Source organism: Carya illinoinensis, chromosome 8 (assembly GCF_018687715.1).
Source record: "Carya illinoinensis cultivar Pawnee chromosome 8, C.illinoinensisPawnee_v1, whole genome shotgun sequence".
In the NCBI taxonomy this organism is placed as follows: Eukaryota; Viridiplantae; Streptophyta; class Magnoliopsida; order Fagales; family Juglandaceae; genus Carya; species Carya illinoinensis.
Genome location: NC_056759.1, coordinates 17,652,356 through 17,677,300, shown reverse-complemented (window position 1 = coordinate 17,677,300; position 24,945 = coordinate 17,652,356). Strand labels below are relative to the sequence as shown.

The 24,945-nt window shown below is 36.0% G+C and overlaps 1 protein-coding gene across 1 annotated transcript; it reads right to left on the bottom strand.

Annotated features, from left to right (window-relative positions):
* Window positions 1–9,605: 9,605 nt before the first annotated feature.
* LOC122274473 lies at window positions 9,606–10,040 on the bottom strand. Its single transcript, XM_043083509.1, has one exon. The coding sequence runs from the start codon at window positions 10,038–10,040 to the stop codon at window positions 9,606–9,608; it is 435 nt and encodes a 144-aa protein (XP_042939443.1).
* Window positions 10,041–24,945: the final 14,905 nt, after the last annotated feature.

Genomic DNA, 24,945 nt, shown 5'->3' with positions numbered 1-24,945 from the left:
AGAACATTTATATCACAACTATACATTGACAAGTTTCAACTTACACAGCGCTTGTGCACTTCACGACTATAAATATTATTTATATATATTGACCATATAATATATGTTAATTGAAGCATGCATGATTCCATTAATCATATATAATAATAGCAAGAAAATATTAGTATCAGATGACAAATTAATAAATTAGCTTAGTATATAGTAGGTAAGCTGGGACTATATATATATATATATTAATCTAGCATATAGTTATTTGTTTGTTATGATCATGTTCTCAAATCTTTTTGTGATTTTCTCTCTTTGTGACTTTCTGTTTAGGGATTATTATATATATATATATATATTAATCTAGCTAGTAGTAAGCTGGGACTATCTCTTTGTGATTTTCTGTTTAGGAATTATTATATATATACAAAAATTATATATAGGAGACTATTAGAGCCACAGAGAGTGTGGTGCCCCCAAATCCCCACGCATGGACACGGGGAAATCGAGACGTCCGGATGATGACATCATGGGTCACCACCCTAACAACGTGTGCCAAGTGTGTGCAAAAACAACAATGTGCACGAGAAATACGCAGCGAAAAGCAAGTCAATAACTAAGTACCAGAATTTTTCTTGTTTAATACAAAACTATTCAAAACATACATAAATAAATATTACAAAGCACGAATATAATATAATATAAAAAACAAAGCATAACATCAGCAACCCGGCGGAGCCGCATCCTCGGGCTCAGCCTCCTCCTCCTCATCCTCGAACTCTGCACCAAAAGCTACAGAACCAAAAATGGTATCGCAGGTAAGTAAAACCCAAACACCACCAGATAAAAACACATAGAACTCAAGCAACATGGATGCAAGAAAAGCCAATGCACATGTTCCGCAAAACCACATTTTTACCACGCATGCCAAAAAACCCCATTTGGCCCATAAAAACATATCCTTAAAACCAAGCCTCGCCATTATCCCAGATAATGGCCCAAACCACAATTTTCCCAGAAAATGGATCAAAAGCCTCAAAACCAAAACTCGCCATTTTCCCAGAAAATGGCCCACATCCGAAAACCATAAAAACAATTCGGTTTTGCATGCACCATGATCTCCCCTAGGGATCACCCGCACACCCTAGTTTTGTGCCACACCGCAGGTAACGACTACGCATGTGACACCTAAACGAGCGATGCCCAGACTCGCGCCCAGCGCGTACCTGGCCAGGCCATCCTCTAACCCTCGCCAGCGAAGGGCCACGGAGTCGGTGAGTAGAGCGATGCCCAGACTCGCGCCCAGCGTATACCTGGCCAGGCCATCCTCTAGCCCCACTCCCGTCGTCGCCCAGCGACAACTCAGGGGACATCACTCAGTATTATCCACTCTCGAGTGACCAGAGGAGCTCCACCGAGATAATAACCCATCCCGGCTTGGGCTCGTGAGACACACGCACCCGAAAATCCATTCACGCCAGCAAAACAGGATTTCTCAAATAAAATAAAATACACGTGCATGCACCATGCAAATGCAATTATCAATGCACAAAACAAACAACCAACCATAATACAATAAATCAAGCAACTCCGTCCTCCATCCATCCAACCCCCGAACTCCTTGGACTCAGTCCGGAATCAACCAACCAGTAGATAAAATAAATTGAATGAGCGATATATATTTAAATTTGAAAATAGGATTTGAAAAATACTTACAGCATTATACGGTAATTTTAGAAAACACCTGGCGTTGCAAACGGCGGAGAAAAAGCAACATTACAGTGAAAAATCACTGTGGCCATGGGTTGTGAAATACCCACTTTTGAACGGGGACAAACCAGGGCTTGGGATCGATAGGGAATGGTCTAGGGATGATTGTGAAGCTATTGGAAGTGGTGGTTGGCCGTGGGTGGCGGCGAAAACGCCGGATTTCCCAAAAAGGAAAGCTAGCTCGTGGGAGCTGTTCCGGTGGTCGTTGAAGGCCGAAAATAGGTGGGTTAGGACGGCAAGGGACCGGTGATGAAGTGGTGAAGAAATGGTGGCCGGAGGTGGAGCGACGGCGGCGGATCGAGGCAAAAACCGTGTAGGCTTTAAGGGGGTTTTCCGGCCAAACGGCCGGCCAGATGGGGCTGGGAATTGGTGGTGAGGTGCGCCGGAGTGAGAGGTGTCTACCGGTATGGGCGGTGTACCGCACGGCGGCCGGACGGCGGCGGGTCGAGGGCAGGAAGGAGCTCCGGCGTGAGAGAGGAGGAGAGAGAGAGAGGGACGGGGTCGACGCGGGGGAAAGGGAAGAAAAAAAGAAAAGAAAGAAAAAAGAGAAAAAGAAAGAAAAAGAAAGAAGAAAAAGAGAAAAAGGAAAAAGAAAAAGGAAAAAGGGAAAAGAGGTGTAGGAAAAGAAGAGGAGGTCTAATCCTCATTCCGGGAAAACAAAACTAAACCGCCGAAACGAGATTAAAAACCGTAAACGACTAAAAGAAATAAAACACATCATCAAATAAATTAAAAACCAAATTTCAAAACGCAATAAATTAAAATAACTAAACTAATATATTAATTAAAATAAAACAACCCTTCAGTGAAAATACAAGCGAAAGCGGGTCATCACAGAGAGAGTGTCACGAGAGTTTCTATGGATCCAGAAGTGTAATGCCTAGGCAGTGGCTCTTTTTCGGAGGACATGCATGCAGGTGGCCAGGCTATAGCTACCTCGACAATGACTCTTGCATATTGAAAATGATAGGAATTAGGAAAAAGTTGCAGTATACCCAATTAGTGTATAAAAAATAAGACTATTACTATCCATGGGTCCTTCCAACTAGATGGCAGCACTTGACATTATAATAGCAACTTTCAATGGGGCTTATAAGTGCATATCGTACTAAATATGCAACAACCTCATGTACACATACATGCTACCTACATTGAATCTGGAATCTCAAGCAATATTAATTAAAAGAACCTATTGTTATTCAATTAGATGGTTCCTAAGAGAATGACGTCAGATTATTATGACTTCTTGGTCTGATACTATTAATTATAACTAGCCATAGATAGAGCCTGTAAAATGTGGGAAAACAAGGACTCAAGTCTGATAAAAAAACTAGTCATCAACCCATTATTTTAAGGCTTGCATAAATCAAATAACTGGTCGCCTCTACCTTCATAAAGTTGGACTACTGTGATAATGAAGGTGAAAAAATCGAAAACAAAATAGAAAAATAAAAAAAAAAGCAGAAACTTGCATGGAAAGAAGATTAAGCTTTAAGTCCAACATTAGTCATAAATATGCAATGCAATTCAGAATAGTTTTGAGTTAAGTAAAAAAACGTGACTCTAACAAGCAATGTTAAATACTCTATAAGGGAGGAGTAGTAGTAGTTGCTAGGTTTCTATGAGGGAGCATCTGTGCAGAGTTAAATACTCTTTACACAAGCCACATGCATTCAAATATAATTAGGGTACAGATTCACTAGTAGTACCGATAAAAAATTAATTTTGTATCTGTCCCAATTAATACTTTGTTGATGGGTAATACACAAAGAAGATATACATACACAATATGGCTAAATAAACACAAGTACAATATGGTTAAATTAGATCTAATAATATGACACTTACTTTGAGAATAGATATCCTTCAACGTCATGTTTTTCGTATGTAATGTTCCAATTATCACGGTAAGGCCAACACACATTCTCCCATATGATTTTCCTTCATACAACCATCTGACAAGAACATATTCAAGTGCAAGTAAAATTCTGAACCCTGAAAAAAGAATAGAATAATGATGAATGATAGATAAAAAGCAAAAAGTAAGAAGAAGAATAACTTAGAACGTATAGTTCAGTGTTGCACTAATAATCATATAAAAAATTGCTATGTGTGACGCCCCTAAATCTCCACGCACGGACACGGGGAAGTCGAGACGTCCGGATGGTGACCCCACCATCCTATCGACGAGTGCCAAGTGTGTGTATAAGCAACAAGTGTGCACGAAGAGACACACAGTGGATAGCAAAGTCATAAACTAAGTACCAAAATTTTTCTTAGTTTAATACAAAACTGTTCAAAACATACATAATAAAATATTACAAACTACCAATATTATTCAAACCAACAACAAGCTTAAACTCCAACTCAAAACTCCGGTGGAGCCGCATCCACAGGCTCAGCCTCCTCCTCTTCCTCGAACTCTGCACCAAAATCTACGGAACCAAAAATGGTGCCGCAGGTAAGTAAAATTCAAACACCACTAGATAAAAACATATAAAACTCAAACAATATGCATGAAAGAAAAGCCAATGCACATGTCCCATAAAACCATATTTTTCCACGTACGCCCAAAACCCATTTCACCCAAAAACATTACCATTTAAAACCAAGCCTCGCCATTATCCCAGATAATGGTCCAAACCACCATTTTTCCAGAAAATGGATCACATAGCCTCAAACCAAAGCTCGCCATTTTCCCAAAAAATGGCCCGTAACCAAAACCATAAAAACGATCCAATTATGCATGCATCATGATCTCCCATAGGGATCATCCGCACACTCTGGCTCTGTGCCACACCGCAGGTAACGTCTACGCGTGTGACACCTAAACGAGAGATGCCTAGAACTCGCGCTCAGTGAGTCCCTGGCCAGGCTATCCTCTAGTCCCCACCACTCTAGGGACCACGGAGTCGATACGACAGCGTTACCGTATCGTGCGATCCGGTCGTCGCCCTACGATAACCCAGGGGATGTCACTCAGTATTATCCACTCCCGAGTGACCAGAGGAGCTCCACCGAGATAATAACCCATCCCGACTTGGACTCGTGTGACACACGCACCCGAAAATCCATTTACGCTAACAAAACATGATTTTCTCAATTTAAATACAATGCATGTGTATGCACCATGTAAATGCAATCTCAATGCACAAAACAACCAACCAACCATAAATCAACAATTCAAGCAACTCTGTCCTCAATCTATCCGACTCCCGAACTTCTCAGACTCAGTCCGGAATCAACCAACCAACAGTAAATATTTATTGTAAGAGAAAAATATATTTAAATCTAAAATCAAAGTTTGGAAAATACTTACAGCGCTATACAGTATTTTTTGAAAGCTCGCGGCGTTGCAAAAGGCGGAAGAAAAGCAACGTAACAGTGTAATTTACATTGTGGCCATGGGTAATAAATTACCGACTTTCGAACGGGCACAATCCAAGATATGAAATTGATGGGGAATGGTCTTGAGATGTTTATGAAGCTAAAGGAAGTGAGTTTTGGTCGTGGGTGGTGGTGGAAACGGCGGTGGAGGAGCTTAAAGGGGTTGAACGGATTTGAGCTCGTGGGGGCTACTCCGGCAATGGATCGAGGCCAGAAATGGGTGGGTTAGGTCGGCAAGAGGTAGGGGAAGAAGCTGTGAAGAGATGGTGGCCGGAGGTAAAGCAACGGCATCGGAAAAGCTCAAAAACCGTGTGGCTTAGAGGAGGTGAAACTTGGTGGGGATGTTCACCGGTGGAAGGGGAAGAAAACTGGGTGGGTGGTGTAGGCCACGCCGCCGGCGAGCGGCTGTTCTGGGTTGAGAAAACAACCGGCGACAGAGAGGGAAAACAGGGCTGGTGCCGTGACTTCCAGCCGTGCGTGGCGGCTAATGGCTGGTTAGATGGCCCTGAAAATTGGTGGGGATGATCACTGGTGGGAGGGGAAGATTTTGGTGGGGGTGGTGTACTACACGGTGGCTAGACGGCGATGAACTGGGCAGTCAAAAGGCCGGCGACGGTAAGGAGAAATGGAAGAAGCAGCGCGCGGGGAGAGAGAAACCGGGGAAGAAAAGAAGAAGAAAAAGAAAGAAAGGAAAGAAAAGAATAAAAAGAAAAAGAAAAAAGGGAAAAAGAAAAAGAGAAAAGAAAATAAATGAGGTCCAATCCTCACTCCCGGAAACCAAAAATTGATCCACCTAAAACGATTTTAAAAACTGTAAAACGACTAAATAAATTAAACACCGCATCAAATAAAATAAAAATCAATTTAAAATACAATAATTTAAAATAAAAGAATTATTATATTAATTAAATTAAAAATACCCTAAAGTAAAAATACACGTAAAAATGGGTCATCACACTATGTATGTATTGATAACTTACCTTGTTGTAGCAGTTTGACCGGACGCTAAAGAACCAATAACTTCCAAGTGACCAGTTGGTGGCAAGAGAAACGTACATTGGCACAAGCTACAAAATATGGTCAAAACCTAACAATACACTACCTAATAAATAGATGATTTTCTTCCAAACCAATGTTGGTGTCAAGTGGACACTGGAAAGTAAAAGAAAAAAAAATAAAATTTGAGAGTTTCAAAGTAGGAATCATTTATTTATTTAAAAATAGGACACCCAAAATATTTCAGCATTTTGACCTGCATGGTTAAAAGCCTAGCTACACAGAAACAAGTAGCTGGTTTTCGGAACATTAATACTGACGAGAGAAGTCTACTTAATTAATCATGCTGAGATCTTATTTCTTGTCTCGTATTCAACATATTGATATGATCAGTTTCTGCATATACAAAGTTGGAAACAACCGAGATAGATCATAACCAGCTATTCTTGCATATATGCATGCAACAGCTAATTCTGAATCATTTTAAAAGAAGATTAAAAGGTTGTGATCCTGACTAATTAATTAATCATTTTTTTATACAGGGAAAGAGTGAAACCAATAGCATGCAGTAACACAGGCAGAACTATATATATATAGTTGTTCTTGAACCACCCCATGTGTATATATATGTATGTATGTATGTATATAGCTAGCTAATTTTGTAGCTAGTCTGGGTCTAGAACCACCTAATGCCTACCAGGTTTTATCCCTTCACAGTTGGAAAACCATTGAGCAATATCAAACAACCACCAATGTAAAGATGATCTTCAATATTGGTTGCCTAGCTACTTCAAAAACCCATCTCCAAACCCATGAATTGATCATCAACGTCAACATTCTAGTGGGTATATAGTGAAAAACAATAGATATAGAGATATATTTTCTACAACACTCATTTTATATGTATATTTTTCTTTCACTTAAATCCATTAAGAACTTGAGCAGATCTTTTTTTCTTAAAACTTTTTTGGTCAAACCACTAAAAAGCTACTGGAAACAGGCTGTAATTGCATTGTCATACAACTGCAAAAGTAAACCACTAAAATGCAAACTTTCTTTTTCTTTTTTCGTTTTAAAGATAGAATGACATTCATATAATCAGGTACAATATTGGCATTCAGCCAGTACATGAGCAGAAATAAATATAGGAGTAGAATCATTATCTCTTTTTGTAGGAATGAAGCACCATAGTTGCATGACAATCGTACCAGCGTCCACATAGTTTCCATCCTAACATTCCATTCAAACTTTCATAGCATTCATTTAACAAACCAATCTAGACTTATACACTTTAGAAATTGAAAGGCTCTTTTGTTTATGATAGAAGTATTAGACTGGGAAATAACTAAAACTTCCTACTCATCACCATAATTTGATAGTAATGGAAAAGTATTCAGATTTTACGAAGTGGCACGCTAGATTGAAGACTATGCTTCACGTGTTTGTACTTTTAAATGATATGTAAAACATGGTGGAACCATTCAAATTATCCTGATGCATCCTGTTTCTTATACACTTATTCATACCTTTGTTTAACCTAGTTTGATGTTATGCAAACAAAATAAGGGGAAGAAATTCAAAATTCCCCTTCTGTTTCAAGGATTCAACAAATTGAAATGAATAAGGACATCGTTTCACAGAAGAGAAACTCAATCAGTCACATAGGGCACAGTTAAAAAACAAAAATCCAAAACGACAGAAAGTTGGTCATATACAAGAACATCTAAGCAACAAAACCAATATAAACCAAGTCAATCATAACCATTCGTATTCTTAAATAATTTTAGTTGAACAAAACCATCACACATGAACCATACACATACAAATATGGATACATGCACGCATATATTTAACATGGTGAATGCTCTGTTTTGTTTCCAACAAGTGCGTAACATAACGAAAAGAAAGCAACCCCAGCACTCGAACAAAGGCCTCCGATCAGTCCAGGCCAATTAGTCAATCATTTCGCCAAGCAAAAAACATAACATCAAATACGATCCTTTTATATTTCATTTTCCAAATTCTTTCTCTAAGCAACCAAACAAAGGAATCCGTAGCAACGCAAAAACATCACCAAATTCATGAGTTTTTCCATTTTTTCCCCTTTTATAACCAAATCTAACAATCCATCAGAGTTTCAACGAGACTTCATTTTAAAATCAAAGACAAAAATGTAAAACAACTAACTCTTTACATCTATCAACTCCAAAGTTACAACTGAAACGAGCGAGACTAAGCGGGCACAGAGAAATGAATGAGAGTTACACAAAGAGAGAGAGAGAGCGAGTGATGGAGTCGAAAAATTTTAAACGGAAACTCACCGGTGAGAAGATGGCTAGAAGACGGCGAGAAGATGACAATAAGGTGGCGGCGCTATTTTCGTCGGAAAGCCCCCTATTGAACCTGAGAGAGAGAGAGAGAGAGAGAGAGAGAGAGAGAGAGAGAGAGAGAGAGAGAGAGAGAGAGAGAGAGAGAGAGGTGACTCCAAAATCGCCGTAATAAGGAGAAATTTTCTCCCTAATAAAAATTTGTAACAGCAACAATGTTATGAGGACGGTATATTCTTACACAATGGCTTATTTGCGGCTACATTCTTTTCCGGCTCACTAAAATAGCCAGAAAAAGTCAATATTTCCAGCTACTTTTTTTATTGCCACAAACATTTTCCCAAAGTTTAAAAACTGACTTTTTGCGACAATAATTTGATCACCGGAAATAAAAATAGCCGCAAATACCATTTTTTTTGTAGTGTGTGAATAAATACGGAACTCATATGAAAATGAAATTAATTTTTTAATAGTAGATTCTACTCTTTTTCAAAGCGACTGTATCATGCTTGCAAGCTTTACGATTGTATATAAAATTACTCTTATTTTATTAGTTTAGCTATGTTCTTTTTTCCGGTAAGATATATAGTTTAGCTATCTTCTTAGTGAATGATCAAGCTGAAAAAAAATTATTTATTCGTAATTAAGAAATGGTTTTAGAATGTAACTCTGAAGATCATAAATATAAAATTGATAATTAATCCACTTTCGATACATAGAATGTAGCATAGTGTGGCCGATTATATAAATATGCTAGTTTTAGATAAAAACTGGTAACTTAATTAATATATAATTTTCTTAGTTGAAATTAATTGGTAACTTAATTGGAAGTATATTATTTTTTATTTTTTATTTTTTATTTTTTATTTTGAAGAAAACCTTTATGTTGTATTCATGTAATTGCTGTGTTACACAGTTTATCAAACTTTACACACTTAAGAATCTCTTGTGGATAATCTTCCATCCACACCCTCTCCTCTTGTATACTTAATGCAATTTTAGCAAGACTATGTGCCACATTATTACAAAATCTGTTAGCATATACCACAGACTAGTCTATTCTCTTCCTTAATACATCCTTAAGATCTTCAATTACCTGCCTGTGTCTCTCCCAACATTCATCAGAGCTATTCACAGCATTCACAACAGATAAAGCATCACCTTAAATTGAACCTTTCTGAAATTCAATTCAGCACACAATTTCATGGCCCTCCATAGTGCATACACCTCAACTACTGTTGCATCTTGCACCTTTGTTCTAGGACAACAGAGAGAAGCAATTATTTCCCCACTACTATCTCGGATCACCACCCCAATCTCACTTCTATCCTTCTTAATTTTCCATGCCGCATCCCAATTAACCTTCAATACATCACCCATAGGTGGTTTCCAATGAGTAGCCTTGTTGCTTATAGAAACACCATTGTTTGCTTTACTGGATTGCTTCACTTGAGCCAATTGAAAATCTGTCAAACATTGAACATCTTGGTTAAACACTTCATTTGGCCCTACAAACTTATTATCAAACACCAAGCCATTCCTTCTCAGCCATATCCTCCTCTTTACCACAGCCATAATTTCCAATTGATCTCGAGACAGCTTTAGAAACCAGTCTGACCAGAGTTCAAACATATCCCTTTCGCCATTGACCATTTATACATTGGACTCCTCTCACAAGCCCATACATCACTTGCCCCCCTGCAACTCCACAAGGCAAGACAGGCTGATTCATTTTCATTCATGCAAACTGGACAGGTAGCTTCCTTCACAATAGACCTCTTCATTAAGTTCATCTTTGTTGGCAGACAGTTCAACATAGCCTTCCAAACAAATACTTTAACTACCCCTAGGATATTCAGTAACCACACCTTCCTCCACACCTCTCTTGATTTATTTGACATCTCCCCTTTCGCCCTTCTTTTCCTGTTGATTTTCACATGATATGCACTTCTAACTGTGAACAAGCCATTTTTTGAATATGCCCATATCTGCTTGTCTGGTAATCCCGAGAGACTAATAGGTAATTTGCATATTATATATGCTTCCTCTTCATTCAGCACTTCTTTCACTAGCTCCACATTCCATTCTTTTCTCTCAACTGAAATTAGTTGCTCCACCTTTGCCTCAGTATGCAAAATACTGATTGGGGATTGAATTTTAAAAGTAACAGCCCTTGGAAGCCATCTATCCTTCCAAATCTTAATACTCCTTCCATCTCCCACTCTCCAAACCAATCCCTCACTCAACATGTCCCTTGCATTCCATAGGCTTCTCCAAATAACTGAGGGTCTGAATCCTAAGGGAGCATGCAACAGATCAGTATATCTAAAATATTTCTCTTTTAATACCACAGCTGCCATAGAATGAGGTTTCATCATTACTCTCCAACACTGTTTTGCAAGAAGAGCTTGATTAAAGGCTTCAAGCTCTCTAAAACCCAGTCCCCCATCATTTTTAGACCCATCTTTGCCCAACTTCTCCATTGAATTCTGTTCTCCCTTTGCTTGAATCCCCACCAAAATTTTGCCATTTGAGAAGCTATCTCATCACTCAACTTTTTTGGCAACTTGAACACACTCATATAATAGGTTGTAATTGCTTGAATTACTGCCTTAAGTGATACTTCCTTTCCTGAGGGTGATAGAAACTGATTCTTCCAATTACTTAACTTCTTCCATACCCTATCTTTTACAATGCTGAAAGATTGGTATCTCGATCTACCAACCATGATTGGCAATCCTAGATACTTCTCACAGTTGTTTTGTTCTCTAGCTCCACAATCTTTGATAATGGCCTTTCTCATTTCACTAGCAACTGTTGGACTGAACAAGACTCTTTCCCAAAGATTAAGCAATCATCTGCAAATAAAAGGTGAGTCATTTTAACACCCCCACGAGCCACTGTAACCCCTTTCAATTCACCTCTTTGCTTTACTAGCTCAAGCATAGAGCTTAACCCTTCAGCACATATTAGGAAAAGATAAGGAGATAAATGGTCTGCTTGTCTTAATCCTTTTGAAGCAGACATAAACTTCCCTGGTCTACCATTAATTAGAGTAGCATATGTTATTGTTGAAATACACTTCATTATCAAGTCTGTCCATCTTGCCCCAAATCCAAGCTTCCTCATAACTGCCTCTAAGTATTGCCACTCCACCTTATCATAGGCCTTAGAGATATCAAGTTTTACAACCATGCTCCCCACTCTGCCTTTTTGTCTACATTTCATAGAATGAAGAACCTCATAAGCTGCAATAACATTATCTGAGATCAATCTTCCAATTATGAATGCACTCTGACATCTTGAGATAACTCTATCCATCACCATTTTAAGCCTATTTGCAAGAGTCTTTGCAATGATCTTATAGAATACATTGCAAAGACTTATCGGCCTGAAGTCATTAACAATTTTTGGATCATTAATTTTAGGAACTAGTACAATGAAGGTTTGATTGATAGATTCCTTCAACCTACCTCCATTCAGAAACCTCAACACTGCTTCACTTACATCATTCCCAACCACATTCCAAAAGGATTGAAAGAAAACAGCCCCATACCCATTAGGTCCTGGAGCTTTCATAGGCCCCATCATCTTTAGAGCCACCTCCACTTCCTCTCTTGTAAAAGCCTTCTCAAGAAACTCATTCATAAATTCAGACACCCTGGGCTCCAACTCAGCAATACATTCATCAATACTTTCTTTAGATGGTTGTGCACTAGAGTAAACTTGTGCAAAATGTTCTCTGAATGTAGCTTCAATACTCTCCTCATTATCGCTCAAAACTGACTGATCATCCATTATGGCCACAATCTTGTTTCTTTTTCTTCTTTGATTAGCACATTCATGGAAGAATCTAGTATTTTTATTTCCCATCATGTACCAATTCCTCTTAGCACGCTGTTCCACTTAATATCCTCCTGCTTCAATAATGTACCAATTCTTTCTTGCAGCTGTTTTAATTCTATCATCACTTCCTTAGAAAGCTCCCCTTGTGGCTCTTTAATTCTCTTTGAAATTGTTTCAATTTCCTTGGTTCTACCTTTATCACTCTCCTTAAAGCAAGATGACAGTATGCCATTGCAGACTTCTAGTCTAGTTTAAACTTTCTGTATAGGTTCAGTGTCAGCTATTCTCTTCTCCCATCCCTGCTTAATTGCTTGCTCACAGCCATCCTGCTTGATCCAACAAGCCTCAAACCTGAATGGAACTCTCAACCTTCTTTTGTTATAGTCACCATCACCACTAGTGAGTAAGATTGGTAAGTGATCTGAACATCTCCCAATTAAGGCCTCCACCTTCAGTTCCTTAAACAAGGCTCTACAATTATTGTTTACCACAAACCTGTCTAGTCTTTCCTTCGTAAAGGATAAATCCTCTTGTTTATTTGACCAAGTAAAAACATTACCTCTGCATCTAATGTCATCTAAACCACATTCCTCCAAAGCTTCTCTGAACATTTTAATCTGTCCCTCTAGTCTGCTCTTACCTCCTACCTTCTCATTCTGCCCTAAGATCTCATTGGACCTACACACCAAGCAGTGGCATTGTCAAGTTTTAACTGCCTCAATAGTTCTCATGATAACCTTCTTTTTCCTGTTTCAGGGTGGCCATAAAAGCCAGTAAAATGCCAATCACCCCCTTTCTTTTCCCCTTTAACCAGAACACTAACATGCCAGTTTGAATTATTGATTACTTCCACTTCCTTCTCATACTTCCGCATTAACACCAAACCTCCTCTCCTTCCAACTGGATCCATAATTAGGCACCCTTCCATGCCTAATCTTTTTTGCAAACTAGAGATCTTACATGATCTAGTTTTTGTTTCACAAACAAAAACTATAGTGGGCTGCTTATCCTTAACCAACAAGCTAAGATCTTGAACTGTCCGAGGGTTCCCAAGCCCTTGACAGTTCCAGCATAGGATTTTCATAATGCCAGTTGGTGCTGCTCAACAGCAACCACTCCTAGTTTGTCATCATTACAGATCATCTCTATATCACCTTTAATTCTTTTTCCTTCACTCACCATCTCACTAGCTTCTTCAATTGATTCATGATTTCTTTTCAACAGAGAGTGAGGATTAGAATACTCACTTGACTCAAGTCTAGCTCTAGTTCTTCTCCTTCATCTAGCAGCCTTTTTGTTGTCTGGAGCCTAGTCAGCATCATTTGAGTTCAATTTTTCAACCAGCAACCTACTCTCTTCCACAATAGCTTGAACATCTTCCACATTCACATAAGATTCTGTAAATTCCCTATTCAATTCTTGCTTCATCACTGTTAACTGTTCTTCATTAGGCATCATCACCTTGGAACTCTCCTCACTTACATCCACTTCCTTTTCACCAGAATTCTGTTTGTTATTCCCCCTTTCATTCTCTTTATTAGCACAATTTGATCTCAAATGTTCCTCACTCTCCTCTCTCCTAACATTTGTTTGCTTCCCCCCACTCCTACCATCACTCTTTCTAGCTTGAGGCATAGCTCGAAGCCACACTCCATACTAACCAAAACTACCTTCCTTAGCCTTACAACCCTCCTTTTCATGAACAATTCTACCACAACCAAAACACATCCGAGGAAATTTTTCATATTGAAAAGGAATCCAGCTTTTCTTTCCATCTACTAAAATAGTTCTCCCTCTAGCTATATATCTCCTTAGGTCACATTCCACTTTGACTCTCAGACACCTTCCCTAAGCAGAGCCATTCTCTTGGACATCTACCTCCTTCACCTCCCCCACCGACCTCCCTATAACTTCCCCCATCTTCTGATTCATATAGCTTAATGGCAAATCCAACATCTGTACCCATAGACATGCATGATCGATGTCTATTCTACTAGGTTTTGTTTCGCCATCAAACTCTTTTATCACAAACAGATAACTGTAAAAAATCCATGGACAACCATCTAAAACTCTCATTTTATCTCTTCGAGTAACAAAAGTAATTACGAAACAATTACTCCCTATCTCATAAAATTCCAATGGGTTACTGACTTTCCATACCTTTTCCATCATCGACCTCACCACCTCCTTTCCTATCCTACGATCCGAAATGATCTTCCCTACCAGATTTTGTTCACCTTTCAACCTCAATGCTCCAATCGAGTTTTGCTGGATCTCAATCGGATGCTCTTCTTCATCATTCAATTTCAGACGCTTCCACACTTCCTCCATTTCCTCCATCCTTTCCTTTGCTTACAAACGCAAGCACAAAAAACCTTCCCTCCTCAATCGAGAAATGAAGACTCACACTTCTCCTTAGTCACTTTCCAAAAGCGAAAAACGGTTGAGAGAAAACTTCATTGCATTATTTTTTTTTTATTAATTCAATATATATGTTGTTTAATTTTCATTATTATAAAGTAAGATAATAATATGAAATAGCTGATGATGTAGCTTCATAGGTGCAAACCTCAAACCTTTAAATATTATATATATAATAACGTAGAATTAGTAGATATCCTCTTTGAACCTACAAATCTAGTATCCATTAATGCACAAATGGTATGCGCGCTTTTTTGTTTCTTTTTTCCTCAATAATTAAGTTTTGGGGGAGGCCTCTCCGCATCTTAGAATATCTAGTTTGAACCATAAATACTATTTCAAAAGTGAGTTTCTTACTACAGTACCCCTAAAATATTCAGCTAAAGGTCAAATTTTATTATTAAAAGTACGTAATTTCAACTTACGTCCTGAATCGAATTTCAAACCTTTATAAGTCATGGAATACAAGCTCACAGATTGTGTGCTTTTTTTATTTTTTTAATAAAACATATGTTCCCCTCCCATGCAAGTAAGTGCAAACAAAGTATCTAAAATATTACAATTGAGATCAAAGTTCAAAAAGTAGGAATTGGGTAAAGACCAGTTCATTAAATTACGATTCACAATATATTTTAATTGAATATTTTAAATTAAATAGAAAATTATTAAAAGGATATACGTACATTTAAATTTAAGCATTTAAAATCATGTTTAAATGAGCTTAAGATATGAAGCCGTGATTAGCTTAAAAAAATATGATATAAATACAAATAGTGTCGAAAAGAATACAGTCCAAGTATTTGACCTCAAATATTTTCGTTTATAAAGATGATAAATATCCTTAAGTTATCTGGACATGGTAATGGTAGTATTTTAACTTTAGAAATTTTATTTGCAGTTTTCATTTGGGGATTATATGTGCAGACTTCTTAAAAGTAAAATTACCTAAGTCTATATTGTAATTCTTATTTGAGAATTGTACGTAGCATTGTTCTTTTAATTTTTATTATTTTAATTTTTCTCTTCAACTAAATAAAGTAAAAAAGAAAATAAATCCATATTTTACCCATTTGATTTTTAAATTATTTTATTAAATATAATAATAAAAGAGTTAATGTATATTTAGTTCGATCTATAGATGCAAACCCAATCTATAGCAAGTAAAGAATATTCTTCTAGCCATACCAAGAAGATAGGGTGTCTCAGCTCGGACGGCAAATGAAAAAGAATGAAAAATTCTATATACTACTTATTATTCTACTTCTATCTTACGATAATAATGTGTCATTTTCTATCAATCGTTCTATTTTTCTTTTTAAAAAATTAAAATATGATTCAATAATGTTAAAAGTATCAAATTTTATGTCAGTGGATGAAAGTGATCGGACGGGATATAGTTGGATATAGTTCGCAGCACTACTCAAAATAAATATTATTTAATTCAATCTCATTAAAGTATACACTACATATTTGATAAGAGAAAAAAATTTAAAAATGATGTGTGGTGTGAGAATGATGAGTAGAGTTTTTTTACTTTTTGTTAGAAATATTTTTAAAATAATTAATTATATATTATATTTATTAATAATATTTTTGGATTGATTTTGAAAGTTGTGAATTATTTTAAAAAGAAAATATGAAAAGTTTATGAGATTTATAATATTTTGGGTCTATTTATTTATGACAACGTATTCACTGGCGTAGTGGTGTTGACTCCGCTTTATCCAGGAGGCTTGAGTTCGAGCTCCTGTGCACGTGAAGCGCTGCTCGTTGAAACGCATGGGCAAGAATCAAGTGACGCGCGCGCGCTGGGCAATGCAGCACGAGGTGCTACAACGCTTGGGAAATATTAAATTCCCGATGCACGCCCATGTGACTCGAACCATTGCCAGCCGGTTGGAAGAGAAACGTGTGACAGTTGGACTCCCAACAGAGAGACATAAGGTATGTACATATTCCAAATAATTTTCACCAAAACAAACAGTAATAACTTTTCACATCTGGGCCATCTATAAATGGCCAAATTATGTAGTGCACATCTACATGCATCATCTAAATAGAGACACGAATACAACAAGAGCACTCCTGCAAAAACAATATGAATCGATGCATGTCTTTTTCAAAGTGCACATCTACATGCAACATCCCATAAATGAAACAAGAAACGGTGTAAAAGATACATTGTCTTGCTTATTAAAACAACTTGATTCCTTCAACTTGTGCCATATAACCACAAAACTTAATTACCGCTTGTTGAATTTTCAACTAGTGATTCATTAGAAATGTGTAGTTACAAACTTACATGTAGATTCAAGTTTTTTGTTTTCTTCAAAGTATTTATGAATTTTTTTCCATAATATCGTGCACTTTTGACCTTTCCTTTGCACGTATCTAAGGAAACTAGCTTTAAGTCATCCCTCCACAACTATCAAATTTTTCTCATTACTAAAATATATACCTTGTTGTGATTTTCATCCAATAGGTTCAATCTCAATAACCTCAACTTAGGGTAGAAACAATTGTTGTTTATTTATTTTATTTGTGGATTCCATGAAAAATTCATTGTTATTTAGAAGATTTGTGAAGTAGGCATCTTGGAGATTTTTTGAATCCATTCTCATTGGAGATGTATAGTAGGCAAGCTAAGAATATAGAAAAATCTATATTTAAGCTCTTTTAGTCATATACACAAACACTTGGCAGGCAATAATGACAAAGCAAAAACAAAGAGAATATTAAAGGAAGTGATTCCTTGTACAATAGTAAAAGCAATACATTCTTCTACGAATAGGAAATTAAGTGGAGCTATAAAGAACAATGCAGCAAAATACATAGAAATCTCAAACAAAAGACTATAGGACAGGTATGGTCAATTCAAAATTCTCATCTCAACTCAAAATTTTCATATCATTATTATAATTTTCTCAAATTCTCACTCAAAATATAATATACAATTCAAATTTTTAAATCCTAAAATAATAATAATATTCAAAAATAATATTTTAAACTTTCATTTAAACTCAAAATTCTTATGTTACTTACCAAACCTTCCCTAACCTTACATCCGTTCAAGTAGGTTGAAGACCAAAAAACAGTCAAAATGACCTCAATTAAGAACCAGTTACTAATAAAAACAAACCAGGAGACTTCCAAAAAAAATTCCAACGAAAAATAGAGCTACCAAGTGAAAAATAAAAAATAAAAAATAAAAAAACTAAGGAAAAGGTAAACCAAGTCAAAAAGGAAGTGAAAACCTCTGGTTTACTAGGTCTCTAAAGCGAATATTGGAGAAGAAATAGGAATGGCAGCCTTTTAACAAGTGAGGAAGCGAAAATGACAATCGAACTAAATTAGAAATACTGAAAAATATAAACTTAAAAAAAAAAAAAAAAAAAAAAAAAAACAATGAAAAGAAACGGTGTTAACAAGTGCAAACCTTGAAATGAGAGAGCACCTATAATAAAATAATGACGCAAAAGTGAATCGCCAGCTAGTTTCACTGGCCAGCTGAAATATCCATGGGTAAAATTACTAGTCATTTTCCGAGTTTGCTATATGGGCTGTGTTTTGAGCTTGCTAGCCGAACTTTGCTAGATCTCATCTATGACTAGCTCACTACAAGTGCTTTCAGTAGGAGTCTTAGATATAAAATCACCCGTATTTATGAAGGAATTCAATTTTGAAATTTACTTTTTTTCTTTCTTATTTTTTACTTTTTATTTTTTTATTTTTTTTATCAATATGTTAAATATATTCCTAAAATTTCTCAATTCAATTATTTATTCTAGACCTAAAAGTACTACTCGGTCTCTTCAAACTTATAATCCTGGCTTTGTCCTTGTACAGTCGAACAATCTATAGACCACAAAAAGATTGTTTTTTCATCCTCTAAACAGCAGCACCACTACTACATCCTTAGGAGAAAACAAAATATGTTAGCCAGCCACCCTTTCTTTAAGCAATATTATATATAGAGAGGGAGAATATAAAATTAATTAGCGAGGAGCCTAATAGGAAATAAACAAATCCTAGCTCCAACAATAGTTAGTTTTTTTATCTTATCTCATGATAAACATCCTTTAATTCCTGATTATTATGATTCTTAGTACTCCTAGTATAGCTAGGATTATAGCTGCACTCTAGTTTAATTTTGCGGCGAGTTTATAATCGCCGCAAAATAAAACGCTGCCATATATATACATTTGGTTGCGATTAGAAACACGCCGAGCAGTTCTAAAAATAAGCTGGCGCCTTCTAATTAAAAGCTTTTTAGCGGCGATTATAAGAGGCTTTTACAACGACAATCCGCGCCGCAACTTTTATTATTTTCGACATCTGTTTGATTTAGTGTCGACTTAGGAGGGAAGGGCGCCAAAATCACTTCTAAGTTTCCCCCCAACTTATTTCCCCCGCCCTAATCTACACACGACCACCTTCGGCACTTGGAACCAGAGCACCAATAGTGACCAAGCTCGTCGCCGGCAAGCTCAGGTGACTGAAACCCCGCCTCATTTTGGCCCATTTTCCACTCATCATTTCCCCACACTGCCTTCTCCTTTTTGTTCTTTGTAATTCTGCTTTCATAGTCTCAAAAATTCCACAAGATCAGAAGACCCTCGTTTGCACACGACCTTCTCAGCAAGGGGAAGTCCAATTGTTTCTCGTTGACGCAGCACCACTCAAGGCAAAGAGAAGCCATTGAAGCTGCTCAGAGATGGAGACGCCTTAATGCAGCCGAGGCCAAACTCGTAAGTCCCTCCTCCTCACTTACTGTTAAGACCCCCAAAATTAACATTTACTCTCTCGTTGACCTCCCAACCCCAAAGCTCCCACCTTTCTTCCTCAAATCATTCTACATCTACCCCCTTTGTGGGTTTTTAATTTAATTTTGCTGGTCTTGAGTGGTAGTTATGTAATTTGCTTGTGATTAATTTTTCTCAAACTTGGCAGATTGATTGTATGGATAAGAAAACACATATTTCATCTGGTTTATTAGGAATTCATAAATTATGCTCTGTTTCTTTCTTGTTAATAAAATCGCCCCATTTCACTTTGCATTTGGTTTTCATCGCAGCAATTGAAGACTAAGGATTCGTAGCCATTTGCATCAACACGCACATCCTATTAGTAATTCTCGAACCTAGATTGGTAAGTATGTTTCAGATTGGATGGATTGTGATGTTGGTTGAATTTGTATATTTTTCTCAATTCTGTCATCAAACGCAGTGAGAGGGGAAAAGATTTTATTGACTATAGGCTCATAGGCTCATAACTGTAAAGTCTTTTTATTGACTATTGAATAGGACATATACAATCACAGAACCTATTTTAGGAAACAATTACATATGTACGGTTTGCTGTAAAATTTGGCAATAATACAATTCACAATTGTTTGGAAAAGTTTATTGTAACAGCTAGGATTCTAAACTTGGCATTAAAGAATTCCCAACTTGGACTTTGTGTAATTGAGTTGATTCTTGATTGTATGATTTCCTTTAAAAATAATTTCTCTAGCTGAACACTAAATGAAGTCAGACCAGACTTAGAGATGTACAATAAATCAAGCTTTCTGCACAATAAACCATCTAACCGCAAATTTAATTAATTGTTACATAAAGAACAGTCCAGCAACGCTAATTGGCGTTAACAATTAGGTCCAATAATCTCCAGGAGCCTAGAAGCCATCTATTTTCTTGACAAGGTTGGAAAGTAAAAAATTTATATTACACAACCCCAAAAAAGAACATAGAATTGCTGTCAATGAGAACCTCGTGCATTAGAACAAATTGCGAAAGACCAAACTGAGACTAGGAAATTAATAAAAACAAAGTGAGAAAATCACATAAATACAATCCTCAAAGGAGCACAAGTTTGAAGGTTTTGATGAAAAGCTTAAATGGAAACTGAAAATCTAAGATGGAGAGAGCGTCTCATCCCTTAGCCTACTGTGTTTGTGCAGAATGTACATAAAGCTGAACTTTTGTCTTTATTATCTTTTGTTTTATTCTTTGATGCCAGATATAGGAGTTTAATTTTGTCACCTACTGGTTTTAAGAAATATATAGGTTACTTGTTTGGATGTATAGAGGATGACAAGAGAATCCAACCAAATAGAATTTCCTTCTTTCATTTACTGCACTCTACCTGTTCAATACTTTTATCCTTATACTTTTCTTATAAGCATGAAAGAAAAAGAGAGAAATATAAAAATTTTCCCATCTCACTGCAAGAAAAATAATGCACCAGCAACTATATACATATATAGTTGTTTTCTATGTTTCGAGCTCTGAAACAATATATATATACACATTTTTATTATATAGATTTATGTTTTGAAGTGAGTTTAGTATAAATTATCCATCTTCATTAGTACTCTTCATAGATGGAATACATTCTAACTTACAAATTTACAATTTGTATGAGCACGTGTTGAACAATATTTGATCAAGGGATAGGCAACACATGTTCCTAGAATGTTAAATTATTCCAGCTTTTTCCATCTTCATTGAACGTTAAATCATATATTTTATTTCATGGGAGTATCTTTTGATATATTTTCTTCCTATCTATGATTGTAAATATATATTTTTCTGTTATAAAATCCAAGACGATGCAATTGTTCATTCTCTGATCATTTCTCTCCTTCTTGTAATTTTTTTTTTTTTGTTACTTTTGTTTTCAGATTGGTAGCCATCCCAATCTGAAAACTGGACAGAACCTTAAGTGTCAAAGGCTCGTGAACATCTGGACAATGAGGTTTGCTTATAACTATACCTACTATATTTTTCTCTTCCATAGATTTGGATGAGTCCTAGAGCTAGTCTAACTCAGTTATATACTCTGGTATGAAACCTGAGTCACGTTCACATGCACTGAAGTGCAACTTATTGGATGCATGGAATGGTTATTGAAAATTTCAATATTCTTCCAACCTTCTTATTAGCAAAAGAATTGGTTATTACTAGTAATAGGATCAATTAGAGATTGCTTAGTAATAGATAAGGAAATTGCTAATTTACTTTTAGCTATTCTCAACTTAAATAAATGAATATCAATTCTTTTTATCTAAATCTGACTTGTCTACTATTCTTAATTAGGTTAGTTACAACATATTTCATTTCCACTTGAATATTGCTCTCTTAGTGCCAAAGCATGCTGCACTAAACTCTTTCTTGCTCATGGGTTCTCATTAGGAGTTTTTCTTGTAAACATGTTAGTACAATTTTAGTTATTTTTCAATGAAATTGTTATTAGTGTCAATTTGAATCTCCAAGGTTTGTATATATATTTTTAGTCTTATATTAGACAAGTTTTTATTATTATTTTTGGTGTTTCCCATTTTCCCACTACTTTGGCCTTTTGTGGGATAAATATATTTCTTATTTATCAACTTATATCTTACAAGCGATTACGAAGGAATAAATTTGCTGGGTTTAGAATTTTTCCCACAAATATGATTCTTAATGCCACTAAAACGAATTCATATTTGTGGGAGCATCAGAAACTTTTCTCATAGTGAGCTTTATCCATATGATTTAATCTGATTACAAATCTTTATTATATTTTCTTCCTATCTATCATTAATTTAAATATTTTTTTAATTAAATCCAGGGCGATTCAAATTATTGTAATCTTTAAACCAGTGCAGTACGTCCTTTTGCTAATTGCACGCTAAAGATTGGATGCAAGAAGTGGAGGAATTAATTTTAAGCAACATCCTCGTGAACATGAAATGCCAAACATGTCTAAATGTGGAAACTCATTATAAGTTACACTCCATGTATTTTCCATTCATTTTTCTTGACCCCCTTTGTGGGTATTTAATTTTATTTGCTTCATCTTGATTTGGTGGTTATGTAATTGGTTTATGATTAATTTTGAATGATAATCAGATTGATTGTATGGATCAGAAAATGATCAGATTTTTCATCTGCTTTATTAATATTTCATAAATTATTATCTGCTTGAACTAAGAAATAAAATCTGATCATTTTACTTTGCATTTGGTTTTCATCGCAGCAATTGAATGTCAGTATTCGGGGCCCTTTGCATCTTTGAGCACATTCTGCCGTGATTCATCCGGGTAAAACTAGGTAAGTATGTTTGAAATTTGTTTTACTATGATGTTGGTTGAATTTTTATATTTTTCCCTCTCTTATCATCAAACGCAATGAGAGGGGAAAGGATTTTAAACTTTTTTCCTCTCTTATATCATAGGCTCAAAACTGTTATTGCCTTTCTAATCTATTGAATAAGACATATTCAATAGAGAGAACCAATTGAATATAACTAATACATATGTACGGTCTTGCTATTAATGATGCTAGAATGCAATCTACAATAAATGGAAAGATTTATTCTAACAGCTAGGATTCTAATATTTGATTCCACTAGAATTCTGAACTCTAACTTTGTGTAGTTGACTTGACATGATTGAATGTCAATATTGTCAAAGATATATCTCTAGCTAAACACTAAATGAACTTCATCAGACTTAAAGATGTACAATAACTCACGCAGCTCACAATAATACATCTAACCGCAAATTATATTAAACAACATATACAACAGACCAACAATATAGTATCTGGCCACTTTAATTGATGCTTAAACCTCTAGCCACGTTAAATACCTCATTTTTGTGCCATACCAAATTTCACTTGATATGTGTATACGTTTTGGTCATAAATATATGTACGTAACTATTAATCGATGATCCCATGCATGCATCATGCTTCCAGTCGTGGAGATCAAATTTATATATTCTGGACTGCTGCAGGAGCCAACTTTATATTATATAGCCTAATATGATCAGATAATCTATCATGTATGACTTTAAACTAGGTAACTTAAAACCAGTGGTTACCTTTGCAAGTGGTTCTTGCCTCTTTAAGAATCAACAACTCCCATTTCTTCATTTCCTGATAAAAATAACTTCATTTATTTTAGGGATTTGTGCCACACCTTTCTTACCACATCGCATAACTCATATATATTTGATTTACTTGATTGATTGAGGAGCAACTTAGATCCATAGGCTTTACTTTGATGTCACAAATTGTCTCACCAATCTGGAAGACTTAATTTTTTGGTGAGTGAATTAACACATTAAGTGATCACTTTCAGCTAGAGTTTGTTTATATATATGTATATAGCCAGCTGCCATTAAAATTTGGATTACATTCAGATGATATATAATTGATTGGATATAAGATTGCCTTTTCTTGGGTTTGAATCATTTTTTGACTATGTTTAACCCTTTATCTATATGTGTTAAACCTGGTTGGAGATGAGATTGTATTTTTTCAACTATTTTCTTCAATTATTCTAGCCTTGGGTTATCAACCAAGGATTTTTAACATACTAGGGTGTTCAATTGCAATTTTTGGGAAACCTTGAGCTACTCTTGCTGGTTATGCTATAGTTTCACAAACACAAGACGTTTCTTCTCATGTTTTCTTCAACTTTAGTATGCTTGGTTTATGTAGTTGAGAAGACTGAGGTTAAATGAGGGATGTTTAAGAGAATTGCTTAGTACTAAAGCACCTAGCTGTCCTAATGATTGTGGTGAATATTTTGCTATGCACTCTGTTTTTGGTACTTCAGAGATTTACACCCCTCATGTTCCCAAATAATTAGGTTAATGTTCATGAGCTTGTGCTTGTTTGCTTGTTTCCTTCTTTCATTGGTCTGATTTTCTCATTTCCTTCTTCACTCCTATACCTCCACATGGATTCTTGGCTTCAAGTCCCCAAGCTCCCTCATATATGTGGGCAGTTCAGGTATATGGATTGAACTGCAGGTTATTTTTCTGCATGTTCATGGATAGAATTATTGTAGCATAATTGACCTTTGATACTGGTTTTTAGACTTCTAAGAATGGAAACGTGTGGCTACAATGTTAAGGACCTAAGTTGTTCACAACTAACAACTGTTGGCGTGTGAATTTTACTGACAAAATGCAAGTTATATTCGTAATCTTCATGGATTTAATATTAATATGTCTTTCTCTCCATCTTTTAAAAGCATCAATACTTTCTCCCAATATCTGCATGATGTCTTGTTCTGTGTATAACTTTCTTTCTTTCTTTTCTTTGCATTTTTTCATTACCTGCCTCCAAAATAAAATACATTGGCTTCTCTTCTTCTTTCTATTTTGATTCATCTTTCTTTCTACAACTACAAATATGTTCAACAAAGCTTTACATTATTT

Coding starts and splice junctions, on each gene's coding strand:
- LOC122274473 (XM_043083509.1), bottom strand. CDS start 10,040: ATGGCTGTGGTAAAGAGGAGGATATGGCTGAGAAGGAATGGCTTGGTG.